The sequence below is a fragment of the Nycticebus coucang genome, chromosome 16 (genome assembly GCF_027406575.1).
Source record: "Nycticebus coucang isolate mNycCou1 chromosome 16, mNycCou1.pri, whole genome shotgun sequence".
Lineage (NCBI taxonomy): Eukaryota > Metazoa > Chordata > Mammalia > Primates > Lorisidae > Nycticebus > Nycticebus coucang.
The window spans coordinates 4,853,574-4,879,903 of NC_069795.1; the positions used below are offsets into that span (position 1 = coordinate 4,853,574).

The 26,330-nt window shown below is 49.7% G+C and overlaps 1 protein-coding gene across 1 annotated transcript in view; it reads right to left on the reverse strand.

Annotated features, from left to right (window-relative positions):
* Positions 1 to 10,433, reverse strand: part of BACE2 (beta-secretase 2) — a 79,604-nt gene extending 69,171 nt beyond the window's left edge. Inside the window, exon 1 of the mRNA XM_053565274.1 lies at positions 9,988 to 10,433. Within this exon, the coding sequence (XP_053421249.1) occupies positions 9,988 to 10,287 (300 nt within the window). The 5' untranslated portion in view covers positions 10,288 to 10,433. The remainder of the gene's footprint in view (positions 1 to 9,987) is intronic.
* Positions 10,434 to 26,330: the final 15,897 nt, after the last annotated feature.

Consider the following 26,330-nt stretch of genomic DNA (forward strand, 5'->3'; position numbering starts at 1 on the left):
AGAAAGAGAAGGAGAAAGGCAGGAAGCAGAAAGGAAACTTCAACAAAATCACAATGTCCTCAGAGAAACAGAAGGGCTGCAACTTTGAAATTAGAATAAGGTGCAAAAGGAAAAAAAAAGAGCACTCAGAGAAAAAGAAAGTGCTCTTGAAAATTAAAATTAGGGTGGCAGAAACGAACATGGAAAGTAGAACCAAAAAGAGATACAGGAGAAAGCACATTAGAAGGCCCAACATCTCAATAGTAGGAGGTCCCAAAAAGGAGAACAGGAGTTTACCAGAACCTTCTCAGAATTGAGTGTCATGAGTTTATAGGATAAAAAGACTCACCAAGTGCCCAGAATTAAAAAAAAAAAAAAAAAAAAGACCCATAGTAAGAAAGGCACATTGATGTGAAGTTTCTGAATACCATTACTAGGAGTGGGAAATCGAGGCCTGGCTGCCTCGGCCCCCAACCAGGACTGCTGGGTCTACCTGACGTTACCTCCAGGGGAGGGGGCTCCTGGCAACCCAGGGGCCACCTCCCAAATAAACCACCCGCACTCACATGCTTGTCTCAGGTCGGTTTCTAAGGAAACCCAACCAAGGACACTGGTGCCAAAAACATATACATATTTTAAGAAAGGAAAAAACTATTAACATTGTAATACTTAATACATATGATAACAAAAGATGAATACAAGTTACAGTTGAGCACCTGTTGTAATTGCAGAAGTCATATCTGACTTGAGTATCACAATTATAATACAGTTCTTTCTTTTCTTAAAATGTACATACATTTTTTGGCACTCTCTGTATACCTAGTATCCTAAGTCTCCTCCACCCCACCTCTCCTGGGCACTGGGAGTTCAGTTTTCCTTTTCAATTCAGAAACTCTCCTATTCTGTTACCACCAACCCCACCCTCACCCCTTCACCCCCACTGGTGAACTCCCTGTAAGGGGTTCTCACTCTTTGTAAGGCCTCTGTTCTCATAAAATCTAACTCCAATGTGCAATTTTAAAGTAGACGAAAGAGGAGCTGCTCTTAAAAGCAGGCGGACCGGCCGGTGCCTCCCACCTGAGTCTTCACTGCCTGGCCTCATCCTGCCAGACTCAGAGCCACGGGGAGCTCTCCTCAGCCACCCACTTCCAGGCTAGGCTCTCTCTCGCAGAGCCCCCCTGCCCTTTGGCTTCTTTTCTTTATAATCTGTCTTCCCAAGGAGAATGTGGATTCTGTGAAAACAAACACTGTCTTTGTCTAGTCGAATGTTGCACACCAGGGCTTAGCCCAAGACCTGGCATACAGTAGGTGCTTAATAATTATGCTGAAGAAACAAACAAAAACATGCTCATTCACTGAGTCTAGTTCAAAATTCTTTCTCCTTGCTCTGGTTAGAAGTGGTTTTTACTTGTCTAGCTTACTGCATCTGATAAGAACCACTTGATGTTGGGACAAGACCAGACCACAGAGGTCAGGGAGACGGACAGGCATCAGGATGCTGCCGCTCCCTCCTGTGCTGGGGCAGCTGCTTCCAGCAGATACCGTCCCCCACCTGGGCAGGCTCCCAGCTGCTGTCACCTGGGGCTAGGCCATTCTTTGCTGCAGGTGCTCTCCTGGGACAGTCAGCAGCATTCCCAGTCTCCACCTGTGAGATGTCAGTAGTAACACCCAGGCTGTGACAACCCCGAATGTCTCCACACGATGCCATTTATCCCAGGAGGGAAACAATCACATCAGGTAGAGAATCACTGAGTTGGGCCTGTTTGCCATCCGTGGGGCAAAGCTCTACTCCCACCCCTCTGAGAGGCTGGGCAGATGGCATCAGTGTCCTGGGAGCTCACGGTCCTTCCAGATGCAGACCCAGACTGCTTGGCACCTCGTTCTTAGTTTTTTGTTCTGTCTTCCCCTTTGTTTACAAGTGGCCTGGAATCTGCCTCTTTTTCTAAGACTTAGGCAATACTTACCACGTGGCTGAGGCTGCGCTAAGGCTCTAACGGCCTCTACCTCATTCCGCCCTCTCAGTGACCACAGAATGCACACTGCCTTCCCTGCACCCTTTCTAGGGAAGGTGACAGAGATATAGAGAGAGCAAACACCCGGCCCGCCCAGGCTAAAGACTCCTCACTCATGGAGTAACTCCCGTGGGCTGCCTTATTTCTGTTCCTAGTGTGCTGTAGGTAGTGACACTAGCAGAGTGGTTAGAATCCTGTTGAAACTAGGAAGAAATAGGCTCTGAGGGGAGGCCTCTTCTAAGAACTCAGATTCTTAGACTATCTATTTGGACAAGTGAGATCCTCTCCCCTGTTGCTGATTTTCAACTTCTTTATGTGTCCCATCTAAGTGGCCTGCAGAGACGAGTTATGAGGCTCTGGGGGTGCAGTTATGAGGCTCAGACGTTTGCTGGCCCAAGAACTCCTCAGTTAAAAGGAGTCTCTGCGTTCTGGGTCAGGACTCAGTTCTCCCCAGGCAGGATTAGGATTACCCCAGAGGGCAAAGTACATACCCACAGCATCATGTTTCCTTTTGGCTTTAGCAAAAACAAACAAAAACACTGTCTCATTAAAGGGAGGAGGCAGCAAAACAAATTTGTTACTAGAACTAATTGTAACAACTTCTAGCTTGCAGCCTCTTTGTGGAGGGAGCCACATTGAGGGTGGGTCACAGTTACACGTAGGCAACAAGGTAACCACGGAACAGCCAGGAAGTCTCAGAAACTTGAAATGAGGGTGAGGAAGGGCCGTGTATGTTCAACCTAATAACGAAGAGTGGCACTTGCAGTTTGCATGTCTTTTTCTCTTTCACTTTTTCTCCATTTACAGGCTGGAAATGTCACAAAGGGGCTTTTGGCACCAAGACTCAGGACTTAGAGCACCGCTGCATCAGAATGAGCTCCCCAGAGAAAACACCTAACATGGGAAGCTTCTGGAATACAATCTAAATGGACAACAAGAAGAAAACACTTAACCAAAGAACAGCCTTTAGGAAGAAGAGAGAAGGTACCCATTCCACAAAGGAAGCTGCTGGGCAGAGGAGAATCTGGCCTCCAAACAGTATTGAAGGGCCAGGGCTGGGCTGGCTGCATACGGGGAACTCAGGCCCTGGCAAAGACTGTCTCACCCAGCAAGACTGGACTGAATCTGGAGAATCCGTGTTTCTAACCAGCTCTGCAAGGCATTCCTGGTCTTCCCCGCAGCTGGCTGGCATGGGGAAAGCAGTTACGGCTCCACAGGTGGCCTGTGTGTTCCTCTGTTCTGGGATACTGAATCTGCATCTTAGCAGATACCAGGTGACTCACCTGCGCAGCACTGTTGTGGTCTGGTCTAGGGGCAAAAAATTAGAACTATGCAAAGTGTTCTCAAAATAGACTATGATCACTGAATGCTAGTACTTCTATAAGGATCTCAGGTCACTAAGTCAAATTCCTTAATTTAGAAATGAGGAAACCGATGCTCAGATGGGATAAGTGATTCAGCAAGTAGCAGATAGCACACACAGCACTGCATTCCCAACCACTGAGAAAGCCACACAGTGCTGCCCACTTGCCAGGGGCTGCCTGGACTGGGAAAAAAGCAACTTCCCAAGGAGGCTGCAGGAGGTAGTGGGAGGAGCTCTGGGTGCCCCATGAGACCTCTGGAATCAATCCACACCCACCTTCACCAAGAAGTGGCTTCCCTTCCAGCATAAGGCCTGCGACTCACTGGGATCTGGAAGATGTTTAGATTCAGCACTTTCTGCCTCCTTCCCCCACAGCATGAAATTCTGAAGGGCTGCTTTGGTTTAGGGGGCAGTGGTCTGAATGGCTAGCATCCTGAACCAGTCTCCTGCCCACCGGAGCCTACGTCACTCCCGGAACCCTGCATTGAGGGCCAGCAACCTGCAGCTGGAGCACAGGCTGCCTCTGGTGGACCAGGTATAAATCCTCCACCCGGCCATTCTCAGTCTAGTGTGAAATGGAGGAGTGTGGTTCCTGCCCCCCTGCCTCCCTGGAATGATGCAGCTAGCCCAGGGCGCTCTCCAGACACTCCTCTTTGTCTTCCTGAAACGGTGACAGCCTATGATTGCCGGGTAATAAAAGCCCTAAAACATTCAGCCTGAGACCGGTGCTGGATAGCAGGCTCACAGTTATGTCAGCTTTCCAAGAGTAGTTTTTTCTTTTTCTGAGAATTCTAAGAGCAAAAAAGTGACCATGTTTTATCGAGTAGCAATAGGCAAATATTCAAATAGTCCATTTGGGTCAGGAGAGGATAAAGGGGCATCCAGCTAGCTTCACACACAGTTGCTCAGGGCAGGAAAGCAGCCTAGAACAGATTCCACTCTAAACATGTATTCATTCATGTCCAGAGAAGTCACAGACGGTCAGATGAGCCAGCCACCTGCCCCACAGGTGTGCTGCGCTCCAGGTAGTGTCTGTCATGGCTGACATGAGCCCCTGCCTCTAGCCAAGGCTGGGCAGGTAGCCCATGTCAGTCATGAAAGGAGACTCTGAGGCCATGTGGAGGGGTGCCCTGCTCACCAGCATACAGGACCACCACCCCGGTCCTGCTGTGACCCATGTCACGGTGGGACAAGTTGGCAGCTACCAGCCCCATGCTCCCCCTCAGCCTAGGTTGACCTTGAATCCAGGGGCCAACAGCTTGACCTGCTCCACTCAGTGGCTGAGACATTAATGAATCCCAAATCATGCCTTCAGATACTCGAGAGTAGGGGAAAACACCACCTTTAAATTCCTCTTCCTGGGACCAGTACAGCTGGGTACCCCCACCACATCAGAGAAATCACTCATCATAATAGCTAACCTCACTCTCTTGGGAATCATTCCAGGAAGAGACAGGAAGAATGGACAGCCAAGAGGAGGCTCCGCCAACCAACCACAACAGAGACCAGACAGAGGTCCAGGCAAAGACACGCTACGGTGGCAGAAGTCTGCAGGAAAGAATCCATTTCTTATCGGATATATCCCAATTGCTAAGGGGGCTGCCTTATAGTGTCTTTAGAACATGAAATCTCTGAGCTCCCCACGTCAGTGTTGTTCCCAACGTGAGTATTTGTTACTCACAGGTACTTAAGCACCATTCATCTGAGCTGGCCCAAGCTGGAAGGACGTCTCTCATTTACACACTCACTGCAGCAATTCCAGAATTGGTCCAACATGACATGAGACATTTTAGAATTTTAACCAATTAGTCTCTGGCGGGAAAACAATACAGAATTATAGACAACCAGCAGAGGAACCCTCCCCTCCTCCTCCTCCCACCCCAGCCCCCAGGGCACCACCTTGCCACAGGCTCCAAACCAGAACAGGTGCTTACTGCCCTTAATGAAAATTACACTTGAATTCCAAATGGAAATTATTGATAATTAAAAGGTGGGCTAGGATAAAAGAAAAAAATCCACAAAATGATACACAGAATAAATGTGTTATAAGTTAAATTGTGCCCCCCCCCCAAGATATATTGAAGTCTTAATTCCTGGTACCTGTGACTGCGACCTTAATTGGAAAGTGGGTCTTTGCAGATGTAATCAAATGAAGTTGAGATCGGGTTGGATCGGGGTGGGCCCTAAACCAAAGACTGGTATCCTTATAAGAGAGAAATCTGGCCACAGAGACACACACAAAGTAATGAATGCCATTCAGAAATGAGAGCAGATTGGAGTGATGCAGCCAGCAGCCACGGTACCTGAGGAATGTCGGCGGCACAGCAGCCGGAGGGAGGCAAGGAGGCATCCTCCCCTCCAGCTTCCTTCACAGGGAGAATGTTTCTGCAGACACCTTGGCCTTCTGGCCTGCAGAACCGAGAGAGAACAAATTTGTATGTATTTTGAGCCCCCCAGCTTGTGGCAGTTTGTTATAGCAGCCCAAGGAAACCACTGCGGAGCTTAGAAGATTATTCACTGCTGAGGAAAGAAAAGCTCAGCGAATTTAACCACTTGCTCACAGTCACGGGCGGCACGCAGCAGTGCTCAGGGCCTATTCCAGTCCACGCTGCTTCCCTCTGTACCATGTCATTCCCAGAAGCACGAAGAAGGTTTTCTAAAAGTTCCCATAACAGTGGTGCACACAGAGCAGAGAAGTGTGCAGAGTCTGGAGTCAGGCAGACCCCGACAGACATCCCCACTCAGCCTTCACCAGTGTGGCCCTGTACAAATTACTCTGCTGCTCCTAGACTGAGTTTTCCATCTGAAAACTAAGTCAAATAACTACCTGCATGTACCTCCCTGGATGTTGTGAGGAGAGACAGTGGTGAGTGTGCAGAAACACTGTGCCCAACACCCAGCGAGCAGGAAATGAAGGCTGGCTATGAATCGGTGGCTAGCTGCTCTGCAGACTTCTGTCCTTGGTGTCCCAAGCTGGGGCCCTTGGCTGGCCTCTCCCGGTCCCCTGTAATGGAGCTTTGATGGATTCTTTCCCTAAAGCCCAGGAGCTTTTCACTTTTCACTTAGAGGAGCTGGTGGCAAAGTGGCTTTGACGTTGTTCTTTCAACCCCAGCAATCGTTTCTTTTCCCATTGTTCTTAAAGGTTTACCATCTGAGTTGGCTCCATCAAACTCCTTCTGGCTGGCCATGGCCTTCCCCTCTCCAGCCTCACCGACGGTCAGCTTAACATAATTTGGGGGCCCTGGAGGGCTTGTTTTGAAGAATGCACGCTTGTAAACTGCAGGTGTGCAGCATATTCTCCATCCCAAGTCTTCCGAACGCTGTGCACTAAGAGGCTGCTAATCGATCAATGCATCACGATTAAAATGCGAATCACCAAAACAATTTGTTAGCTCTTTACATTCAAATGCTTAGATATGAAAACGGTTTCTCTGTTCATTTTATCCATATTAGTGAAGATGACAAAAAAATCTTTCAACAGAAACCCCCAAAGCCCCTTTGAAGCCACTGCAAGGTACCAGCAGCAGAGCTTCTCCTATCTTCAGTAGGATCTACTGTTAGCATGAAAGTCTTTTTTAATAATGGAAATTGCTGTAATTATAATCACTTTAGAACACCGTTATTATTATTAACAAGACCAAATTGCACAGTTCAAGCGGAAGCTGGTTCTCTACTGTTGGAAATAAGTCACATAATGGATCAGTGCAAAAACCGAGGGCTCATCTCCATGCCAACCTGGCCCTGCCTGCCAGCACGTGGTCCTGCGGCTCTCACTTGGGCTCTGGGCAGAGTTGTGGGGCAGAACAATGGCCCCCCAGCTCCTGATGAAAGTGGGAACAAGCCATGTACAACAGTTTGCCTTTCCCACAGGATCCACGGAGCTCTGCTTCCTGCTGAAGGTCCCTTCTCAAGGCCCCGCCCATGCGAATCTGTATCCAATCACTCACTGTTGTTTGTTAAGCAGCACCACAAGAGGAGATGCCTGGACAGCAGAAGGCTTATGAGGGTCCATGGTGGTTATGCTAAGTTCCTAACACTTTGGGGTGTAAGGTTTAGGGATCTTGGACTGGAAAGGGTAGATTGAGACTAAAACCAAAGGAAAGAGGTCGGAGGTGTGAGGGGAGCGAGTCATTATCTCCCTGGTGGTTCGGACATTGAGTTCTGGGATCTAGCTGCCTGGGTATAATTTTTGGCTCCCCTTTTCTTGCCCTCCTGCACTGGCAAGTAATTCAACCACACCAAGCTTCAGCTTTCCCACCCCCAAAATACATTTAAAAACTAGGAGGGGTAGGAGGTGGCTGGAGAGTTCCTGGGGAAAGCGCAACCAAGGCACGCACCACAGTGTCCGACGTGCACGCGGGTCTCAGACACTATGGCTATTACTTAATCCGTGAAAAATTCTTGGTTATTTATTGCTAGAATTTACAATTCCATTATTCTCTCCACCTAAGCAATTTTTATTTTAGGCTGCAGAGAATCAGCAGAGAATAAATGCACGACTCCTGGCCATTAATAGAGCAGGAAAACGCACTCCAGGTTCAGAAGTCACCTCACTGCTGCCCCCTCTAGCCTGCTGCCAACACCCTGCTGGTGGTCAGAGACATTTCAGGGCCAGACAGGCAAGCAATGAATCCTAACACACTGGTCACTGCAGTCTGTGTTCACCGCAGGTATTTGGAAGGATGGTACACATGGGCTGTTCTATAAAGCAGCTGATCACTAAGTGAAGCCAGGAAGGAGGTACGGAATATTTCATTCTCCATCAAATGTAAAAGTTAAATTTGCTTTTGTAGAAAGAACCCTCCCTGGCAGCAAGCTAATATTTGAGAAATAATCTTCAACAAACTACTTCCTTGGTTACGGTAGAGATATGAACATAGGCACTCCATACATACCTGTTAATTAGATTAATTAAACGTCATTTTAAAGTAAAGGTCATTGAATTAATTAACAGAGGCCACCTGTTATTTATGAAAGCATTTTTTTGAGAGCCCCAGACGTTCCTTACCAGTCCTTCTTGAGGCTCTGGGCTCCCCTGGCCTCTAGAGGGAGGGCCTTGGGGCTTCTTTATTACAGCCCTCCAAGTGCCACAATCTACTTTCAGTGCAGAGAATTCCCTTCCAGGCTAATACCAACACGACCATTTTTTAAATCACTGAACACACCCCCAATGGGGAGTCATCAGGGCCTGTTCCAAAAGATTATCTGTAGGCCACAAAAGAGGTTCTTCCTGAATAGCCTGTGATGTTTATAAGGTTCTCACCCCCAGGCACGGGTTTTCACGTGGTGGCTAGAGTGAGACCAGCTTATGAAGGTCAAGTTAAGCTCCCTCAGCTGATGTGATTCCCATTCCCTCCCTCCGACCATCCGCCCTCAGAGGTGGCAAAGATCACTCATGTGGCTTCCCCAGACTTAGATGAAAGGCAACTAGAATCAAAGTTTTGAGCAGAATATGCTTTTGAAGTTTTTTTTTCTTTTTTAAAACTAATTAAACAACTACAGAAGTTATTCAGCAGTTTCCTTTTTTAAAAGAATTAGCATGGCATGTCTTTCCTCTTAAAGTCTTGAATAATTTAATTAGAATTATACAAAAGTCATGAGCATGTTCTATTTATGGGGGAATCACAGCTAAGTTAAAACTCAAATGACAATGCTAAAAATAAAAATAAAGTATCTCTATATAGTGTACTCAATTGACGAAAACCTGACTTCCAATCCCACTTGGATGAGGTACTGTGAAGGGAGGAAGGAGGCCAAATCAGTTCCTGGTTTTGTTTTGTTTTTTTTTCTTTTTAAGATCACCAAGCCTGCGAACACGTGTTTCTCAGTACAGAAAGTGCTAATAAATGAACATCACAGTGAGAGAAAAAAGAAAGCTGTTTGATTTTATTTCTGTTTTGTCGTCTGGAGACCACTTCGTCCTCTACACCTAGCCCAGCCCACATTCCTCCCGGGAGCTGGACGGCATTTCGCCCTTTCTGCACACACGCGCCGTGGATGCAGCGCTCGGCGCAGAGGGGAGGGCAGCTGGCAAACCAACTCCAGGGAACCGAACGTGGGCGCAGAGGACGCCCTGCTCCCTCCACCGGCAGCGACCAAGCCACTTCAGAGCCGGGTTGCTTTTAGCTGAGCTCACGCATGAATCCCTTCTAAAGGGTACTGTGCCTTTTGGCCACCGCCTCTTTAGCAATGAGACAGCATGGGGGGTGGATATCACTAGGAGGTGATTTTCCCCATAATAGCTTCTCCTCGCCCAAAGCCCACGGCACCGTCTCCTTCTGGTCCAAGGTGTCGCTCACAAACAGGAAATCACGTTAGAGGGAAGTTCTCAGGTCTCCTCCGACTGCCCGCAGACAAGTTCTCAAACACTTGCTCGCACCCCTCAGCGGCGCCCGGGCAGGGGCTGCCACCTGCCGCGTCCCAAGCGCGAGCGCCCCCTCTCCCCAACCCATCCGAACCCCTCTGCATTCCTCAAGCCTCTCTCCGGGGACAGCTGCTGCTCTGTGGCGACACTAAGGCACGCGGAGACATCCCTGGGCTTTCCCCCAACGAGCCCCCGAAAAGCCCGCGACGCAGCCTGGAGGACAGCAGGGGCGGCGGGTCCAGGGGGGCGGGGAGCGCCCACCCACCTACCTTCTGCGGGGGGGTCCCCATCAGCATCTCCAGGTAGTAGCCGCGGCCGGAGTCCCCCTGCAGGTTGTCCACCATGGCCAAGAAGTTGGCGGCACCCCCGGCGGGCTCCAGGGCGAGCGCCAGGCCGTCGGCGCGGGGTGTGGCAGAGGTCCCGGGCCCGGGGGCGAGCGAAGCCCGGCGGTTCGTGGCCGTAGCCACCCGGAGGGGCAGCGTGAAGGGCGCAGGGACCAGCGCTGGAGCCGCGCGCAGGAGCCACTGGGCCAGCAGCGGCAGCAGCAGCGCCCGGGCCAGCGCGCCCATGCCCACGGCGGGGCTCCGGGGGGCGCGCCCGGCCCTGCCCGTCCCGTGCGGCGGCGGCGGCGGCGGCTGGCGACTCGGCCGGCGCGCGGGCTGCGGGCTGCGGGCTGCGGGCTGCTGGGCAGGGCTGGCGCGCACCGGACCCGCGGCGGCGGCGGCGGCGGCGGCGGCGGCGGCGGGAGGACCGGAGGAGGATCCAGGGGAGGAGGCTCGTGGGAGGTGCGGGCGGAGGCAGAGGATCCGGAGCCGCCCCAGCAAACGGCGCCAAGTTGAGCAAGTTCTCGCCGCTGCCCCCTCTGGCGGGCGGTGGCTGCCCCGCAGGGGCCTGGCCCCTCCCCCGCAACCAAGGTCAAGGCGGGGCGTGGGGCGCCAGGGTCCACCTGCGCCCGCCCCACGCACCCCCGGCCGTTCCCGGCCGCGCCTCTTCCCCGGGAAACTCGAGTCCCGAATTTCCTCGGAAGGCGCCCGGCGGCCACGGCCAACGGATGTGACGAGGCTCATCTGCTATCAGGGGGAAAGTTTCGGGAACCCTTAAAGGGGCAGCGAGGACCTGAACTAGCCGCTGGCCCCGGGCGCGACGGGGCCCGCCGGTGTCCCCTCGTCTCTCAGAGGCGGGGGCTGCCGGGGGTGACATGGAGATCTAGGACCAGGAGAGGGAACACCCCCAAAGCCACGAGCCTTTCGGCGAGTCTCCGAGCCTGCGCCTCCCCTCGCCAAGTGCATCTTCTGCTTCTAGTGGGCGGCAGGGTCTGGCTGCTCACCCAGCCGGTTCCCGGGCGCTGCCCCTCGCCCGCGTCCTCCCGGCCCCAGACCTCCTTCCCCGTCCCAGACCTCCTCCGCACGGCGCCCCTGAGTGGTTTTCAAGAGGTCTGACGGGGCAGGAAGGGGCCAAGGCTAAGGGAGTCAGGGGAGAACGCCAGAACCTTTGGGAATTTGCCCTGGAGATCCTGGAGGAGGTGGGGGGAGGGGGCTTGGCTGCTGCTGCTGCCAGCGGCGTCGTTCTCCCCTCGCCCCCTCCATCGCCGGGGGCAGGTGGCGCCTCTGCGGGCCTCCAGCCTGGGCTCGTCCCCGCCCTGGAGAGGAACTGCTGCTTGCTTTCCCCAGGTGCCCCTCAGTCCACCCGGTAAGTTGCTGTCACCCGTCACCGTCCCAACTCAGGGCCGCCTCGGCTTCCTCCCCAGCCATCTCTCCCTGACCAAATATTTAATACTAGTTTAGCCCCAGACATCAAGACGCAGAAGTGCGTTCAGTAACACAAGCAAGGAAGGTTATTATATTTAGGTATTAAATGCAGGGGGGACAATTAGACAAGCTGAAGTCCATCGATTTCCACTATCTATTACCTCCTCCAGCTGAACAAACAAGCCCATCTTCAAACAGTGGGGCGTGAAAGCAAGCTTCCCTCCTCTCTGCAGTTTCCAGCTACTTCAACTCAAGATTTGATTTTCATTCCCGTGTTCCTGGTTTTAGAATCACTTCTAGCTCTGCAAGGGACCCTTATGTCAGAGATCTTCAGCTATATTGATATTTAGACTACTTTAACTATAAATCACATTTTCCCCAAACTATATCTTAAGTTTAATATCCTCAGCCACACAAGCAGAGACCTCCGTGGGTCCTGGGATGTATGTTAACTTTATATTCTCCATAAATCTGCATAGTGATCCCAGGGCTATTACATTCATATATTAACCCTTTAAATTCAAGGTTGCAGAGGAAGAGTAATTTTAAAAAAATGATTATACTCCTTGGTGTCCAGTCTTGAGGGTTCAAAAGACATTCAGAGAGCTCTGGGAAGAATACCACGCTTACAAAAAACACTGGAAACTTACTGAGGACATTGACATAGGGGTGCGTGATGTATGCATTCAATATGAGAGACATTTGCTCTATTAATTAAATACCACAAGAGAAACTTCTAAAATATCAAGTCTAATTAAAATTTGTCCTTGAACCTGCTGCCTCCGTCTAGGAGTATTTCCGAGCCTTTCATTTCAAGAGGGTTAGTTTAGGTTGGCAGGTAAGTGGCTGCATAAAGATGTAAACTTCCCCCAGTGCTCAGGGACCACAGAGCTATCAGAAAGTGATGCAAGATGAACTGAGGCCACTGGGTGACTGTCCCTCTGGCTGCCCCACTTTTTATGAACGGCTTTGGAATTCTCAATCCCTACTTGGGACTATGGTGCTGGCTGGATTTGGGAAACAATAATTTTACCTTCCAGGTGTCTGAATTAAAAAGATAGATGGCAGCCCTCTCATAGGAGAGTGTCAGTTTCCCCTCTATTAACCTTGAAGCACTTCCCTGATGAAGAATCCATTCCCACAGTGTTGGTGAGCAACGCAGGGAAGAGGGAAGAGAAAGTGGGCTCCACTCTGCCTGACAGCACCCGTACATCCTCCAAGACAAAAGCCCTTTAGTTAGCTGGACCCTCACTCCTTGGAAAGCGCAGATGTCACCCCTGAGCACTGAGCATGTGCCTGGACAGTGGAAGGTGAGGAGGGATCCCTCCAGCCTGAGAGACGAACCAGGATCCTTGCGGGAGTGTGTGGCTCCCAGCAGGGAGGGTCTTCCTCACTGCTCCCTCCTGCTCCTTGACGGCCACTGCTAGCATGAGGTCCTTTAACACTAGCAATTCTCAACCTTTCTGGCCCCAGGAGCCCTTCACACTCTTTAAAGATTATTGAGGACCCCAGAGAGCTTTGCTTTATGTGGATCCTGTCAATATTTACCAAATTATGGATGAAAACCGAGAAATGTTATCAATATACAAAATTCATTCAAAAAATAACAACCATACACTGATTACATGGCAATACAACATTTTAATGAAAACTATATTTCCTAGAAAAATGAGTGAGAGGCTGCCATGATTTTGCATTTGTGCTAATCTCTTTTAGGGTCTGCTTAACAGAAGACAACCGGACTGTCCTGTCTGCTGCTTCTGCAGTCTGTCCAGTTGTCACATGTCCTGAGGTCTCTACTGAGGGGCTGAAAAAGACAAATAACATTTTGGTCTTTAATAAAAATAGCTGAAGGGCTCCCTGGAAGGGCCAATCCGATGTGAGAAGTGCCAATTTACACTAGTTTTCATCTGTCTTAAGTCATTTTCAACATATAACAAACAAGTCCTGTGTATCAGGCACTGTGTCAACAACTGGGAGGGGAAGGCTAAACCGGATCTGGTTCTTGCTCTTCAGTTTGCAGACTAGATTAAGGGAATGTTCCCCTTTGTCTACCCCAGGCCTCCTGGCTCTGCAAGAAGACATCAGTCACCTGCAGCCCTGGGAAGCTTATCCATTCATCCTTCTTTCTCCCCAAACTCCATTTTCTGCCCTCCTCCAGGATCCTTCTCAGCGACTTAGAAACAAGCTGAAGCTTTTTCTTACTGCTTTTCTTACTTCTGCATTTTTAAACCTTTTTAGATCTGAGCCTGCAGATTACTGCCCCATATCTCCCACCCTCACCCTATAGCCCCACTCCTTGAAAGTGCTAAATTCCTTAGTTCAACTTCCCGGACTTGAATCTTACCCTACAAAACTCCACCCCCAGGTTTATAGGCCACAGGACTTGTCTCCCCGGCTTTGTTCTCACCCCCAGTGGCATTCCACACTGGTGAGTAAGCACCATAGGATTCCTCCACAAGCCTTGGAATGGCCTGAGGGATCTTGACTGGGCCTCTTCAGTTGGCTTGTCCTGGTGGGGGATGCTCCTGAATTGCTATTTTTTTAAAGCTCTCCAGATGAAACAGAATGAAGACCTTCAGTGACCTTGTGGTCCTGAATTGGTTTGGAAATGTTATTATGTATTCCTGTATTATGTATATATTTTTAATAAGGTATTATTTTCTCTGTCTCCTGAAAAGCTTTAGAAACAATGAACGTCCCTAGTACTCACATTAAGATTTTTGTTTTGTTTTTTGAAATATGAGATCTCCCTGTTGGCCTCCAACTCCTGAACTCAACCAATCCTCTACCCCCAGCCTCCCAAAGTGCTGGGATTACAGGTGTGCACCACTATGCTTGGTCCTTTCAAATTAGGGTTTTTATTTTGGGGTTTTTTATTAGTTTGCTTTTGTCTTTTTATGGAAAGAGTCTCACTTTGTTACTCTCAGTAGAGTGCTATGGTATCATAGTTCACAGCAACCTCAAACTCATGAGCTCAAGTGAACCTCTTGCCTCAGCCTCCCAAATAGCTGGGACTACAGGTGCCTGCCACAACACCCAGCTATTTTTAGAGATGGGGTCTCACTTTTTCTCAGGATGGTCTTAAACTCCCATGCTCAGGCAGTCCACCTGCCTTGGCATCCGGGAGTGCTGGGATTATAGGTGTGAGCCACTGAACCTGGCCAATCAAAGAAGGGTTTTTAAATATCACTTTCTCCTAAGGTAGTGATTTTTCAACCGGTGTGCCATGAGAGGATCTGCTACAAAAATTTTATTTATTTTTTTATTAGATCACAACTGTGTACATTATTGGATTTATGGGGTACAATGTGCTGACTCCATATACAATCTAGAATATTCATATCAAACTGGTCAACATATCGTTCACCTCACTTATGGTTGTGTTTAGACATTTATACTCTGCTGTTAATATATTTGACATGTCCACTTGCAATATACACAGTAGGTGAGGTCCCACCGATTACCCTCCCTCCATCCATCCCCCCTCCCAGCCCTCCTCCTCTCTCCTCCTTTCTGCGCTATAATTGTGTTTCATCTTTTGTATGAAAGTGTGGGTGGTTATATATTGAATTCATAATAGTATTGAGTACCTTGGGTATTTTTTTTCCATTCTTGATATACTTTACTAAGAAGAATATGATCCAGCTCCATCCATGTGAACATAAAAGAGGTGAAGTCTCCATCTTTTTTATGGTTGAATAATATTCCATGGTGTACAGATACCACAGTTTGTTAATCCATTCATGCTTCCAAGACTTTGCAATTATGAATTGGGCTGCAATAAACATTCATGTGCACATGTCTTTGTTGTAGAGCGGTTTTTGGCCGTCTGGGCAGATGCCTGGTAGAGGAATTGTGTGATTGGATGGTAGGTCTACTTTTTGTTCCCTAAGTGTTCTCCAAACTTCTTTCCAGAAGAGATGAGCCAAGAACACAGTAAGTAAAGCAAGCAGACAGCCCTCAGAATGGGAGAAGACATTTGCAGGTTATGTTTCCGACAAAGGTTTGATAACCAGAATCCACAGAGAACTCAAACTTATTAACAAGAAAAGAACAAATGATTCATTTCATTGTGGGCAAGAGACTTGAACAGGAACTTCTCTGCAGAAGACAGGCGCATGGCCTACAGACACATGAAAAAATGCTCTTCATCTTTAATCATCAGAAATGCAAATGAAAACCACTTTGAGATATCGTCTAACCACATAATAAAATCCCAAAACTACAGATGCTGGCAGGGATGTAGAGAGAAGGGAACACTTCTGCACTGCTGGTGGGATTGCAAAATAATATGTCCTTTCTGCAAAAAAATTAAAGATCATTAATTAAATTACTTTTGAAAGAAGTTCAAAGGACAGTAAGTATATGTCTTTCTTTTTTTTGATCAACATAATTTAGGTGTGCTACGGTAATTTAACTATAGGTTCAAGTGTGCCATTGTTCTAAGGGAACCAGAGCTTTTTGGAGATGGATGATTTCATATACTGAATAAGATGTCCCTAGAACATCCCATCATATCCAGAAGCAAGGGTGTTCCTGGGCTTCTAAGGGCCTGTCACAACTGGGGAGACACCAAGATGATTCAAACATCTCTAAAGACAGAGGCTGCAATGGCTCAAAACACTTTCATGATGTTCACAGATATTCACTCAATGTTCTTTTTGAAAGTACATTGATTATCTTTGAGGAATGCTAAGGAAACCAACTCATTATTTTTAAAAGCTGGCAAAGAAGGGAAGGGAGTCTAACATTTTTATTATCTTCACTTTCCTGTACAAACTATCCCTCAGTATAAGGAAATAATTGTTAAAGACAGGTTTCTTTTTATAGAAGTATTGCAGCTAATAAATGAGGAAGTGATGATAGATTTAGCGTGTAGCTGCTTTATATCCCCCAATGAGTTAATGGATCTGGATATTGAGCATGCATTCAGGGCGGGTGGTACCTGATATTCTCTGTCTTCTGATGGAGATCCACAATGCTACCTATGGATATGTTCTAGCCCCTCCAAAATCAAACCTGTATTTGACCAAGGCTGTACATCACAGGTTGGCAAAGTACCTCCTGGGGGCCAAATCTGGTCAGCTGTTTTTGTAAATAAAGTTTTATTGAAACACAGCCATGCTCATTTGTTTAATAGGTACAACAAAGACCATGTCGCCCACAGGCCTAAAATATTCGTCTAACCTCTTTCAGTGAAAGTTTGCCAATGCTTGCTATAGATGAAAAGAGTCCCAATACCCTAACAATCCACTGCAATGTGAAGCTTATTTGGATCCTGATTTGAACAAAATGACAAAGTTATTTATGAGACAATTAGAAAATTTGAATGCTAGTTGAATACTACTATGGATTTATTACTATTTAAAGAATAATAATGGGGTGGTGCCTGTGGCTCAGTGGGTAAGGCACTGGCCCTATATACCAAGGGTGGCGGGTTCGAACCCAACTCCGGCCAAACTGCAACAAAAAAATATCTGGGCGTTGTGGTGGGTGCCTGTAGTCCCAGCTACTCGGGAGGCGGAGGCAAGAGAATCGCCTAAGCCCAAGGATTTGGAGGTTGCTGTGAGCTGTGACGCCATGGCACTCTACCGAGGATTAATAAGTGAGACTCTGTCTCAAAAAAAAAAATAATAATAACGACGTGTGTATGTGTGAGTGCACTTAAACTTTCTTACCCAGTGGAGGGGGGCACATGCCGCCATTTCTGGATTAAATGAGATTTGTTCCAAAACAATATGGGCTGGTGGGGAATGTCCCAGGCAGCATTCTCAGTGAACTATTTAATCCTAATAACACCCCTACCAGCAGGCATCATTGGTATTCTCATTTTACAGATAGGAAACTGAGGCACAGAGTCAATATTTGGTGAGCAGTGGGAACAGTATTCACAATCCTCGAGTTCAGAGTTGTGCTTTTGGTCACGGGATTAGGATCGCCCCTGAGTTCAGAGCCTGTGCTTCTGGTTGTGGGGCTGGGGCTGCCCCTTGGATGTGCCTTTCCGTAGGTCACAGAATGGTAGGGCTGGGGAAGGCCTCTGGCTCACTAACTGCATGGGCACGATGCAGTAGGTGGGGGGCAGGGTGAGCTCATAGTCTGTATTCATAACCACTCACTTAACAAACATATGCCGAGGCCTCCGTGCCAGCGCCAGGCACCACGCTAGAGTTGGGCCCACATGGGGGAAAAACACCCAAAAAGCCCCTCTCATGAGAGACTACAATTTGGCAGGAGACAGACTGAAAATAAAATTTCTTTTTGGAAACATCATTCTAGCTTCTGGGTGGAAGAGAGCTGGGGGTGTTGAAGCTGGAGATGGGGTGGGGACTGGCTGGGAAGCTGTGGCAAGAATCCATGAAGTTGGTGGCAGGAGGTGGCTCAGGAGGGAGAATGTAGCATGTAGTACTGAGCAGACTAAATCTTCATGCCACCAGGAGAAGCATCATGGCGAGTTATGTGCGAGGCGCACTCAGATATCTGCATAATAACTCCTTCTGCTTGTCTGGTGCTGTTCCAGATTCAGAGCAGTATCACAAATCCTGTCTAATTTTGCTCTTCAAGCAGTGGGAGGTGGGGATAGTAGATAGTAGTATTTATAAAAGAAAATCGAGGGACAGGCGCCCTCATCTCCCACCATGTCCTGGACTCTAATGCTCTGAGGCAGGCACCATGTGCCCGTGTCACCGGCAGAGCGCTGAGCAGAGGGTGGAGAACTTGTCAAAGGTCACAGCAAATCAGTGGACAGCCTGGATTTGAACCAGTCCGTCGGATCCCAAAACGAATGTTCTTGTCCCTAAACCATGCTGCCTTTTTTAAAGGCCAATTAGGTATGTTTGGAGACAGGGGAAGTAAAGTTTCACCTCAGACTTTAAGTAATAACCTTCCCTTATGCATTTAAAATAGATCCCCAAAAGTCCAGCACCCTTCCAGGAATTCACCCTTACCGTATACATCAGCAGGCTTTCACCTGGGCACGGCTCACCCTGGAGAGGGGGACTGCCAAAGTCAGAGGTTTCCAAGTGTTTGGTCACCACCGACCCTGGTCAGTCACTGGGATTGGAGAGAGTAGCAGGTGGGATGCACTGAAGCCGCGAGCCTGGAGACCTGGGGTCAACTTCTGATTGTTCCACAGACCACGCGTGTGTGCCTGGCAACATTTTTCAGCTCCTGGAGATTTAATATCTGTATTTCTGTGTCAACTGTCCACCCCAGGAGCGGGTTCTCATAGCAGCATCATGAAGGGCATCTCCCAAAGTTAGATATCAGGATGGTTTAATTTACTTTGAGGCAGCAGGCTTCCTATCAGGATGAAATCATACTCCAATCAATTCTACGTGTTCCCATTTTATCTGCGTCAAAGCCAGGACACCAGCTGCCACATGTCCCTCAAATTCTGGCTCAGCTGGAGAGTAGCCACATAGTGAAAGCACACACGTGGTTATGATTCCTGGGGGCATGATTGGAAACCACTCGTCTTAACAGTTCAGTTACCAAATGAGTTGAGGATCATTTGAGAATTGTGTGTGAGTCCTGGGGTTGCCTAAAAACTTCATGTTGACAGCTTCTGACGATGTTAAGAGAACCCTAGCATAAACCCTGGCAGGAAGGGGCCAGACGCTCTCCAGGGGGTGCTCTGGAGACCACAGGAAAAGCTTTGTGGTGGGTAGGATAATGGTTCGCCAAAGGTGCCCATGTCCTAATCCCTAGAACCAGTAAGCAGTTGGCTTGCTCGGCAAAAGGAACTTTGAAGATGTAATTAAATGAAGGTCCTGGTAATGGGGATATTACCCCGGAGAATGTAGACAGGTCCAAGGTCCTCACGTGCGTCCCTAAAATCAGAGAACCTTTCCTAGCCATGGTCAGAGGGTGCCGTGACCACAGAAGAGTGGTCAGAGGACGCAAACTTGCTGTCTTTGAAGTGGGAGGAAGAGGGCCATGAGCCAAAGAATGGAAGTATCCTAAGAAACTGGTAAAGGTAGGGAAAGGGCCTCCTGGCCAGGCCCCCCAGGAAAGAAGGCAATCCTGCTGACAGCCCACTCAGCCCAGGGAGATTCACCCCAGACCTCTGACCCAGAGAAGGGCAAGGGGATAAGCCTCACCCTGTTTTCAGCCACTAAGATTGTGGCGATTTGTTGCAGCAGGAAGAGGGGACCACCACTCTGCTCTTGGAAACTCTGGGTCACCTGATACTTGCAGGGCGCAGAGGAAGATATTGCAGGGACAGCCTGGACATGCAGGCGCTGAGTCCAAGAGTGATGATTCAGAAGAGTTAGCCTGGAAATGTTAGGAATAACTTAACCATTGATTCCTCTTACATTTTATGTTTATGCAGGGATGTCTAAATAGGGCCCCCAACCCTCCTTCATACTTAAAAAACCAAAACCTTAGATGATCGTAAAGTATCAGAGTTTAATGGTAGAATTTTTTTTCCTTATTAACACATAAAAGAATGATTCTTTTGGCTCAAGTGCTTATCTTAACATCATCAGAGTTGGCAAAATTGGGCAATGCAGGTGGACTAGTTATGCAGGTGGTCACTCAGCAAATACTAGTTTACCTTCCCTGAAAATGTCACCTGGGCTTTGGAGCCTGTGCCCCCGTGGCTGAGTGTAGTTGCGACTTTCCGGGTGACTGTCTAGATGGCTCCTGTCGTTCCCACTCACTGCTCTGGCTTGGGCTGAATGCCCTCCCCCCACTCAGTAACTGTGCTATTTCACCTTTCCCATTGCCCCACAGACAGTTTCCATTTCTTATTCTGGAGGCTGAGAGTCATTTGATTATGACCCCACAGGTGAGAGAATAGAATCATCCTTAGAACATCCAGCATCTTTCTGGAATTCACAGCAACTTCCAGATCATCCTGCTTAATTAACACTAATGCCAGCTCAGGTAGCAAAGAAGCGCCCTGGGCTGCTGAGACCCCAGGTGGTGGCACAAGCATCTTTTTAATGTGCTCTATTTATTTTAATCATTTTCTAACTGTTGTAATCTTTTCTCTTGCCTGGTAAAGTCTTGCCTGGAGGAAGACAAAGTCAGCTACTGCCTGCAGGAGTGTCTGCTCTGATGGGGACCATGTAGAGAAGGGGTTTGTCTTCTGGGAGGACTATGACTTATAGGAGGAAAAAAGTAAAAGAGTGGAGGAGGAAGGGAGAGAAGGGGATCAAATAAGGAAGAGATGGGGCAGGAGAGACGGAAGTCCGCCTGGGGGTGCAGCTGCAGTCTGCCTGCCACACCCTCCCAGGACCCCTGGTGGGCCCAGTTTACATTAGATCCGTCGTTCTTTCACTGGGTCCCATAGAGCCTCACTCTCCACCCCAAACTCAGGGAGCAGCAGCTCACAGTGGGTCTCCTGGGTGGGGGCTGGAGGAGGGGCAGCAAAGCACCTCAGCAGACAGATCATCACTCACGTCCCTCCTGTGCACAGAGCAGCTGGCAGTGGCATTTGGCCTCGAATTGCCCTCAGGGGCTGCCTGCCAAGTGACATGGGGCATGTGGGCTGGCAGGACCCTTGGCAGACAGCAAGAACCCCAGGGGAGAGGGCAGTGCTGAGGTTCACTTCGGGATGCTGTGATAGGACAGGGCCAGGGCTCCAGGTCACAGTGAAAGGGCCAAGCATGGCACTGCCCCTTCCTCTACCCTCCTAGGTCCATGAGGGCCAGAAGGGTGGGTGGAGAACCCAGAGCCTCAATAATTTGAGCAGACAGCCTTCCACTGGGCCCATTGGAGCACCCACAGTCCCAGAGTGGCTAAGAACGGCAGCCTGTGGCTCAAGCCCCACTCCTCCAGCCTCCCTCCGCTCACCAGTCCCTTACTCTCTGCTGTCTCCCAATGACTCCCACTAGAATGGTGATGAAAGAACCCCCACTGGCTGCCAAAATCCATTAAACTTAGCTGTTCCTTCTCTACATGTGTGGACAGTGAGAAGTGCCCGATGCAGGAGGGAGGCCTGGAAGCCGAGGGGCCGTGAAGAGTCTCGCAAATCATTCTGATATTCCCTTCCTCCCTCAGGGAAATTTAGGAACTATTGTATTAGGGGGAAAAAAGACCTTTTACTTAAAAAACAAAAGCAATTGCAGCTCAAAAGGGAATCACTGGAGATAAAACATTTTGAGAATAAAAGAGTAAGTCCGCAGAGGCAGGAGATGGCAGGAAGGACGGAGCTGAAATCTCACACGGTGAATTAGCGCCTCAGTGTAATCCAAGGAATGGTTGCAGCCCCAGGGCGGAAACAGCAGTGGAGCAAAGGAAGTGTAAAGGAAGACCCAGGACACCTGTCCCTCCCCTAAGAGGGCAGAGCAGGTGGAGGTGACCTAAGCCTCAGGCTGGAGATGCCAGGTCAGAAATGCTTGTTGAGTGTTGGGGGATTATTTTAAAAGGCAGGAATTCTAAAGATAAAGAGGGATTATGTAAACGTGTGTGTCCACCCGGAGTGGGAGCCTCCCTAGCAGATGAGGTGGTGGCAGAGGGGCTGATCCAAGGGAAGGGGTGTCCAGAGTTCCATACCCAGTCCCGCTGCCTTTCCTGGGGAGGCTACGTGAACCATGTCACCCCAGTGAGACAAACGAACCCCAGAGGAGGAGTCAGGACAAGGAAGATGAAGTGTCTGAGAAAAAACGACGTGAGTAGAACAGTGGAATCTGAACACTGGTTGATGACAGGAGGAAGAACTAGAAAGGTGTCACTTAACGACAGGTTTCGCTCTGAGGAATGTGTCATTAGACGATTCTGTCATTGTGTGGACGTCACTGGGGACGGTTACACAAACCTGCATGGGGGTGGGGCAGGAAGAGCCCATAGTCTCCCCAGGGTGGGGGTGGGACGGGGTGTGGCGGGAGGGGGTGAGTCAGGGATTCACTGCTGCGGGGGGGCGTCGCACACCACCGACTGCATGAACCCTGACTGACCGCCAGCCGCGTGCCCTCCTGCACACCATTCCTTCCCTTCTAAATGCCTTGGCCGCCTCTTCTGTGGAAGGGGAAACCGTCCATCAGATACTTTCCAAGTTTAGTGATAACACACATCAGTCACCTTCCATAAAGCTGGCATGTTTTAAGTGCTAGTCACTAGATATGTCTTTAATTAATAATAATAATTATTACTGAGGTGATATAGGTTCAAATATATTTTTAAACTCTTCTAAATACCAAAAACCCTTCTAATTTACATTCTGAGTGTGGAACACTGGCTTTCTCCACTCTGGGGACTAGGCTGTGACCCTAAGGTCTGATTGAGATCTTGGGGAGACCCCCAGAGGGTGACCACGGGCAGGACCCAGAAGAGCACCTAGGACGGGGGCCTGGTGGGGCCCGAGCTCTGCCCCCGCTGTTCTGGTTTGGGTTGGGTTGGGTGGATTGGGTTGGGTTGGTTGTGTTGTGTTGTGTTGGGTTGAGTGGGTTGGGTTGGGTTGGGTTGGGTTCGTTTGCTTTTGGCGGGGAGGTTGGGGCTGTTTTCATTTCCTCCTCTTCAGGTGGGTGGAGGCTGATACCAAACCAGACAAGAAAGGGCCTAATAAAGAATATCACCCCATGGGTATGCGCCCCAGGGCAGAGAGCAGGATGTAGACCTGTGTACACAACTAATCACAACTGTGGGTTTTAAGCCACAGCTGTGGAGCTGAAATAGCTAGCTAGCCAACCTGCCCCTTCTCCAGCCATCCTGCATCCTGCAAAGAGTCTCAATCCCTTGCATGTTGAGGAGAAAACGTCAACAGGGCTCCTTCTGCGAGGCTGGGGTCACTTGGGAGGACCAGGCAGGGGACACCTGGAGCTGGCACACCCACAGCTCAGACTGCGGTGCTTGCTAATGGGGGAGGACCTCTGTAGAAAAGTATCTTCTTGGGGAGAATGATTAACACTGGATAATCATTGTTACTGTTCAGCAGAGCTGCACACCAAGCCCCTACACACTTGGTCTCATTCAATTCTTCAGCACCTGTGGACAATGGGTGTTATTACCTCCAATTTACAAGTGACACTGTGACAACATAAGAAGTTAAGGAAATTTCCCTCCCAGACAGAGACATTGGATTCTGGTACTCGAGAAACGGATCCATGGTATACCTGTAACTCTGGGAAGAATTTGAGGATAACGTGTTTCTTTGGGGTTTTTTTCTTTATCACAGTTTTTGGATCATTTTCATTTAAGAAACGTTCTTTTGTTTGCTTTTGAAAGAAAACACACTAATGTGTCCGTACTCTATGGACTGTAGTGTGGTGACATCCTCCCTGTGAAATGCAAACAAGCCTGCCTTATCTCTGCTTGAAGGCTGGTGGCTCTCTGTTTATGAACCTGGGGATGAAACCAGCTCCCTTTCTGCTTGGGAATGTGATGGCTGTAGTGTTTTTCTTTTTCAAATTCATTGTCACAGACCTTGGCCTGGGGTATCTTGTTCTCGATGCTCAAAGGTAAATACATAGCTCACATCCTTGAGTTTCTGTGGCCCCCACATTGCATGTTGACCTTGATAGAAACCCGGTGTGAACCCTGCAGAAGAGCTTCCATAGGCCAGGGAAGGCCAAGCAGGTGTATGAAATCAGTCTTTGGCTCCAAACCCTAGAATGGAATACGTTTTATGAGATCTCACATGAAGTTGGGAACAGTCTTTGGCTCCAAACCCCAGTCCTCATCTGACCTGAGTCCTTGGCAGTGTGTGTGCAGGACTGGTCCTCCGGCCTTCTTCTCCTGATATCTGCCACACCTTCCCTCTGAGCTTCCCTCCTTGCCCTGGGTCCCTTCTTTTCTCCCCAACCTCCTGGTGTCGGAGCTGTTGGGGTGCAGTCCTCGGTGGCCACCCTCTGTGCATCTCCCCCAGATCTCAATCCGGGCTTGAAGAAGCATCTGGCGTTAGTTCCCCTGCACACCCACCCCTCTTGCACCCTCCAGGATTTCTGATCCAAATCCAATATGATCCAAGTGCAATTTCTGCTTTTTATCCCCTCACTCCCCACAAATTCCACCCCCCCCATTGTTCAGACCCCATGTTTTGTAGACACCCTTGACTCTTCTTTTCTCACACCCCATGGGAACCAGGCTGGGTGCCTGGGGGCCTCGAGGCTATCTTCCCCGCTCGGCCTCCAGCTGTCTCCTGGCTCCACTCAGGCCTCATGGGCTAGTCTTCGCCCACTTGCTGCTGTGATCCTGTTAAAATGTGTCCTACAGAGTTGTTCCCTGTTCAAAACCCTGCAGTGGTTCCCAGAGGGTGTCTCAACCCCTCCCATTTGGCCCAAGACCCCGCAGGCTCTAGCCTCCTTGTTATTCTGGGGAACCTTAGGTGGGCTCTGCCCTGGGGCGTCTCTGTTGCTTTTCCTCTCTGGAGCCTTCCCCAGAGCAGCTTTGGAGCCGTCACTCCCCACCCCCTTCAGGTCCTCCCTCAGGGGTTCCGCTGGCCCAGGGCACTCCCAACCCTGACCCTCCCCTGCCTTTTGGTTTTCTTTGCTTGCTTCCTTCTTTCTGCCTCTTCTTCCTCTTTCTCTCTTTCTCCCTCCCTCCCTCTTCTCTTCTCTTCTCTTTTTTTCTTTCTCTCTCTCTCTCCTTCTTTCTTCCTTCCCCTCCCTCCCTCCCTTCCTTTCCTCCCTCCGTCCCACCTCACTGATCACCCATGAGGAACCCCATGAATGAACGGCTTGAGACACTTGCTCTTGACGGTCACTCTCCTGGGCACATAAGCAATGACCTTTGCCTGTTTGTTTACGGAATGCTGGGACAGAGGTTGGCGTGCAGCAGGTACCTGATGTCTGCTTGTTGAATGAGGGAAGGAACGGTGGAGGAGCAGTCCTGGGGGGTTGCCCAAAGCTTCCAGTGTGTCCTGCAGCCTGTGTGGCCTTCCCCGTTCTCCTGTCTGGGGCACTTGCTGCCGCCCTGGCATGGTGGGTGACGGTGGGGATGATTTTGTGTTTGAGAACACTTTGCTGAGTGCTGCATCCTATACGGTCTTAACTTAGGCATCGGAGCTTTCTTGTCTGTGCATCTCTAGGGGATAGGAAGAAAAGATTATCCCAGGGCCTGGAGAAGGTATTTTACCGCTTTAATATTTTATGATATTAAAATAACAACATTGCGGGACAGGATGAGCAGTATCAGCAAGAGCTTCAGCTGCACCCCCTGGAGCTCTTACTGTGTGGCAGGTGTCACAGTTAGGTCACCCCAACCCACAACCAGCCACAGGGACTTCCGTTACCACTGTCTTACATGGGGGGAAACCAAGGCTCCAGTCCTCCAGACCCAGACCCTGCTCCACCACCGTGTTGTTGAACGTGACCTTGGGCCGCATGTTTCCCACCAGCCCTTCAGATTGGCTTCTGCCTTCTCCTGTGGGAGAAGCAATGCTCAGTGTTCACATGTGCAGACATGGGAAAGGCCCTGTGACACTGCCCTGCCCTGTGTACAGGGGGCCAGTACAGACCGCACTCACACAGCACATGCCACACACTGCCCCTCCCTGTGTGCAGGGGGCCAGCACACACCCCACTCACACAGCACAGGCTGCACACTGCCCCGCCCTGTGTACAGGGGGCCAGCACACACCCCACTCACACAGCACATGCCGCACACTGCCCCGCGCTGTGTACAGGGGGCCAGCACACACCCCACTCACACAGCACACGCCACACACTGCCCCTCCCTGTGTGCAGGGGGCCAGCACACACCCCACTCACACAGCACAGGCTGCACACTGCCCCGCCCTGTGTACAGGGGGCCAGCACACACCCCACTCACACAGCACAGGCCGCACACTGCCCCGCCCTGTGTGCAGGGGGCCAGCACACACCCCACTCACACAGCACAGGCCGCACACTGCCCCGCCCTGTGTACAGGGGGCCAGCACACACCCCACTCACACAGCACAGGCCGCACACTGCCCC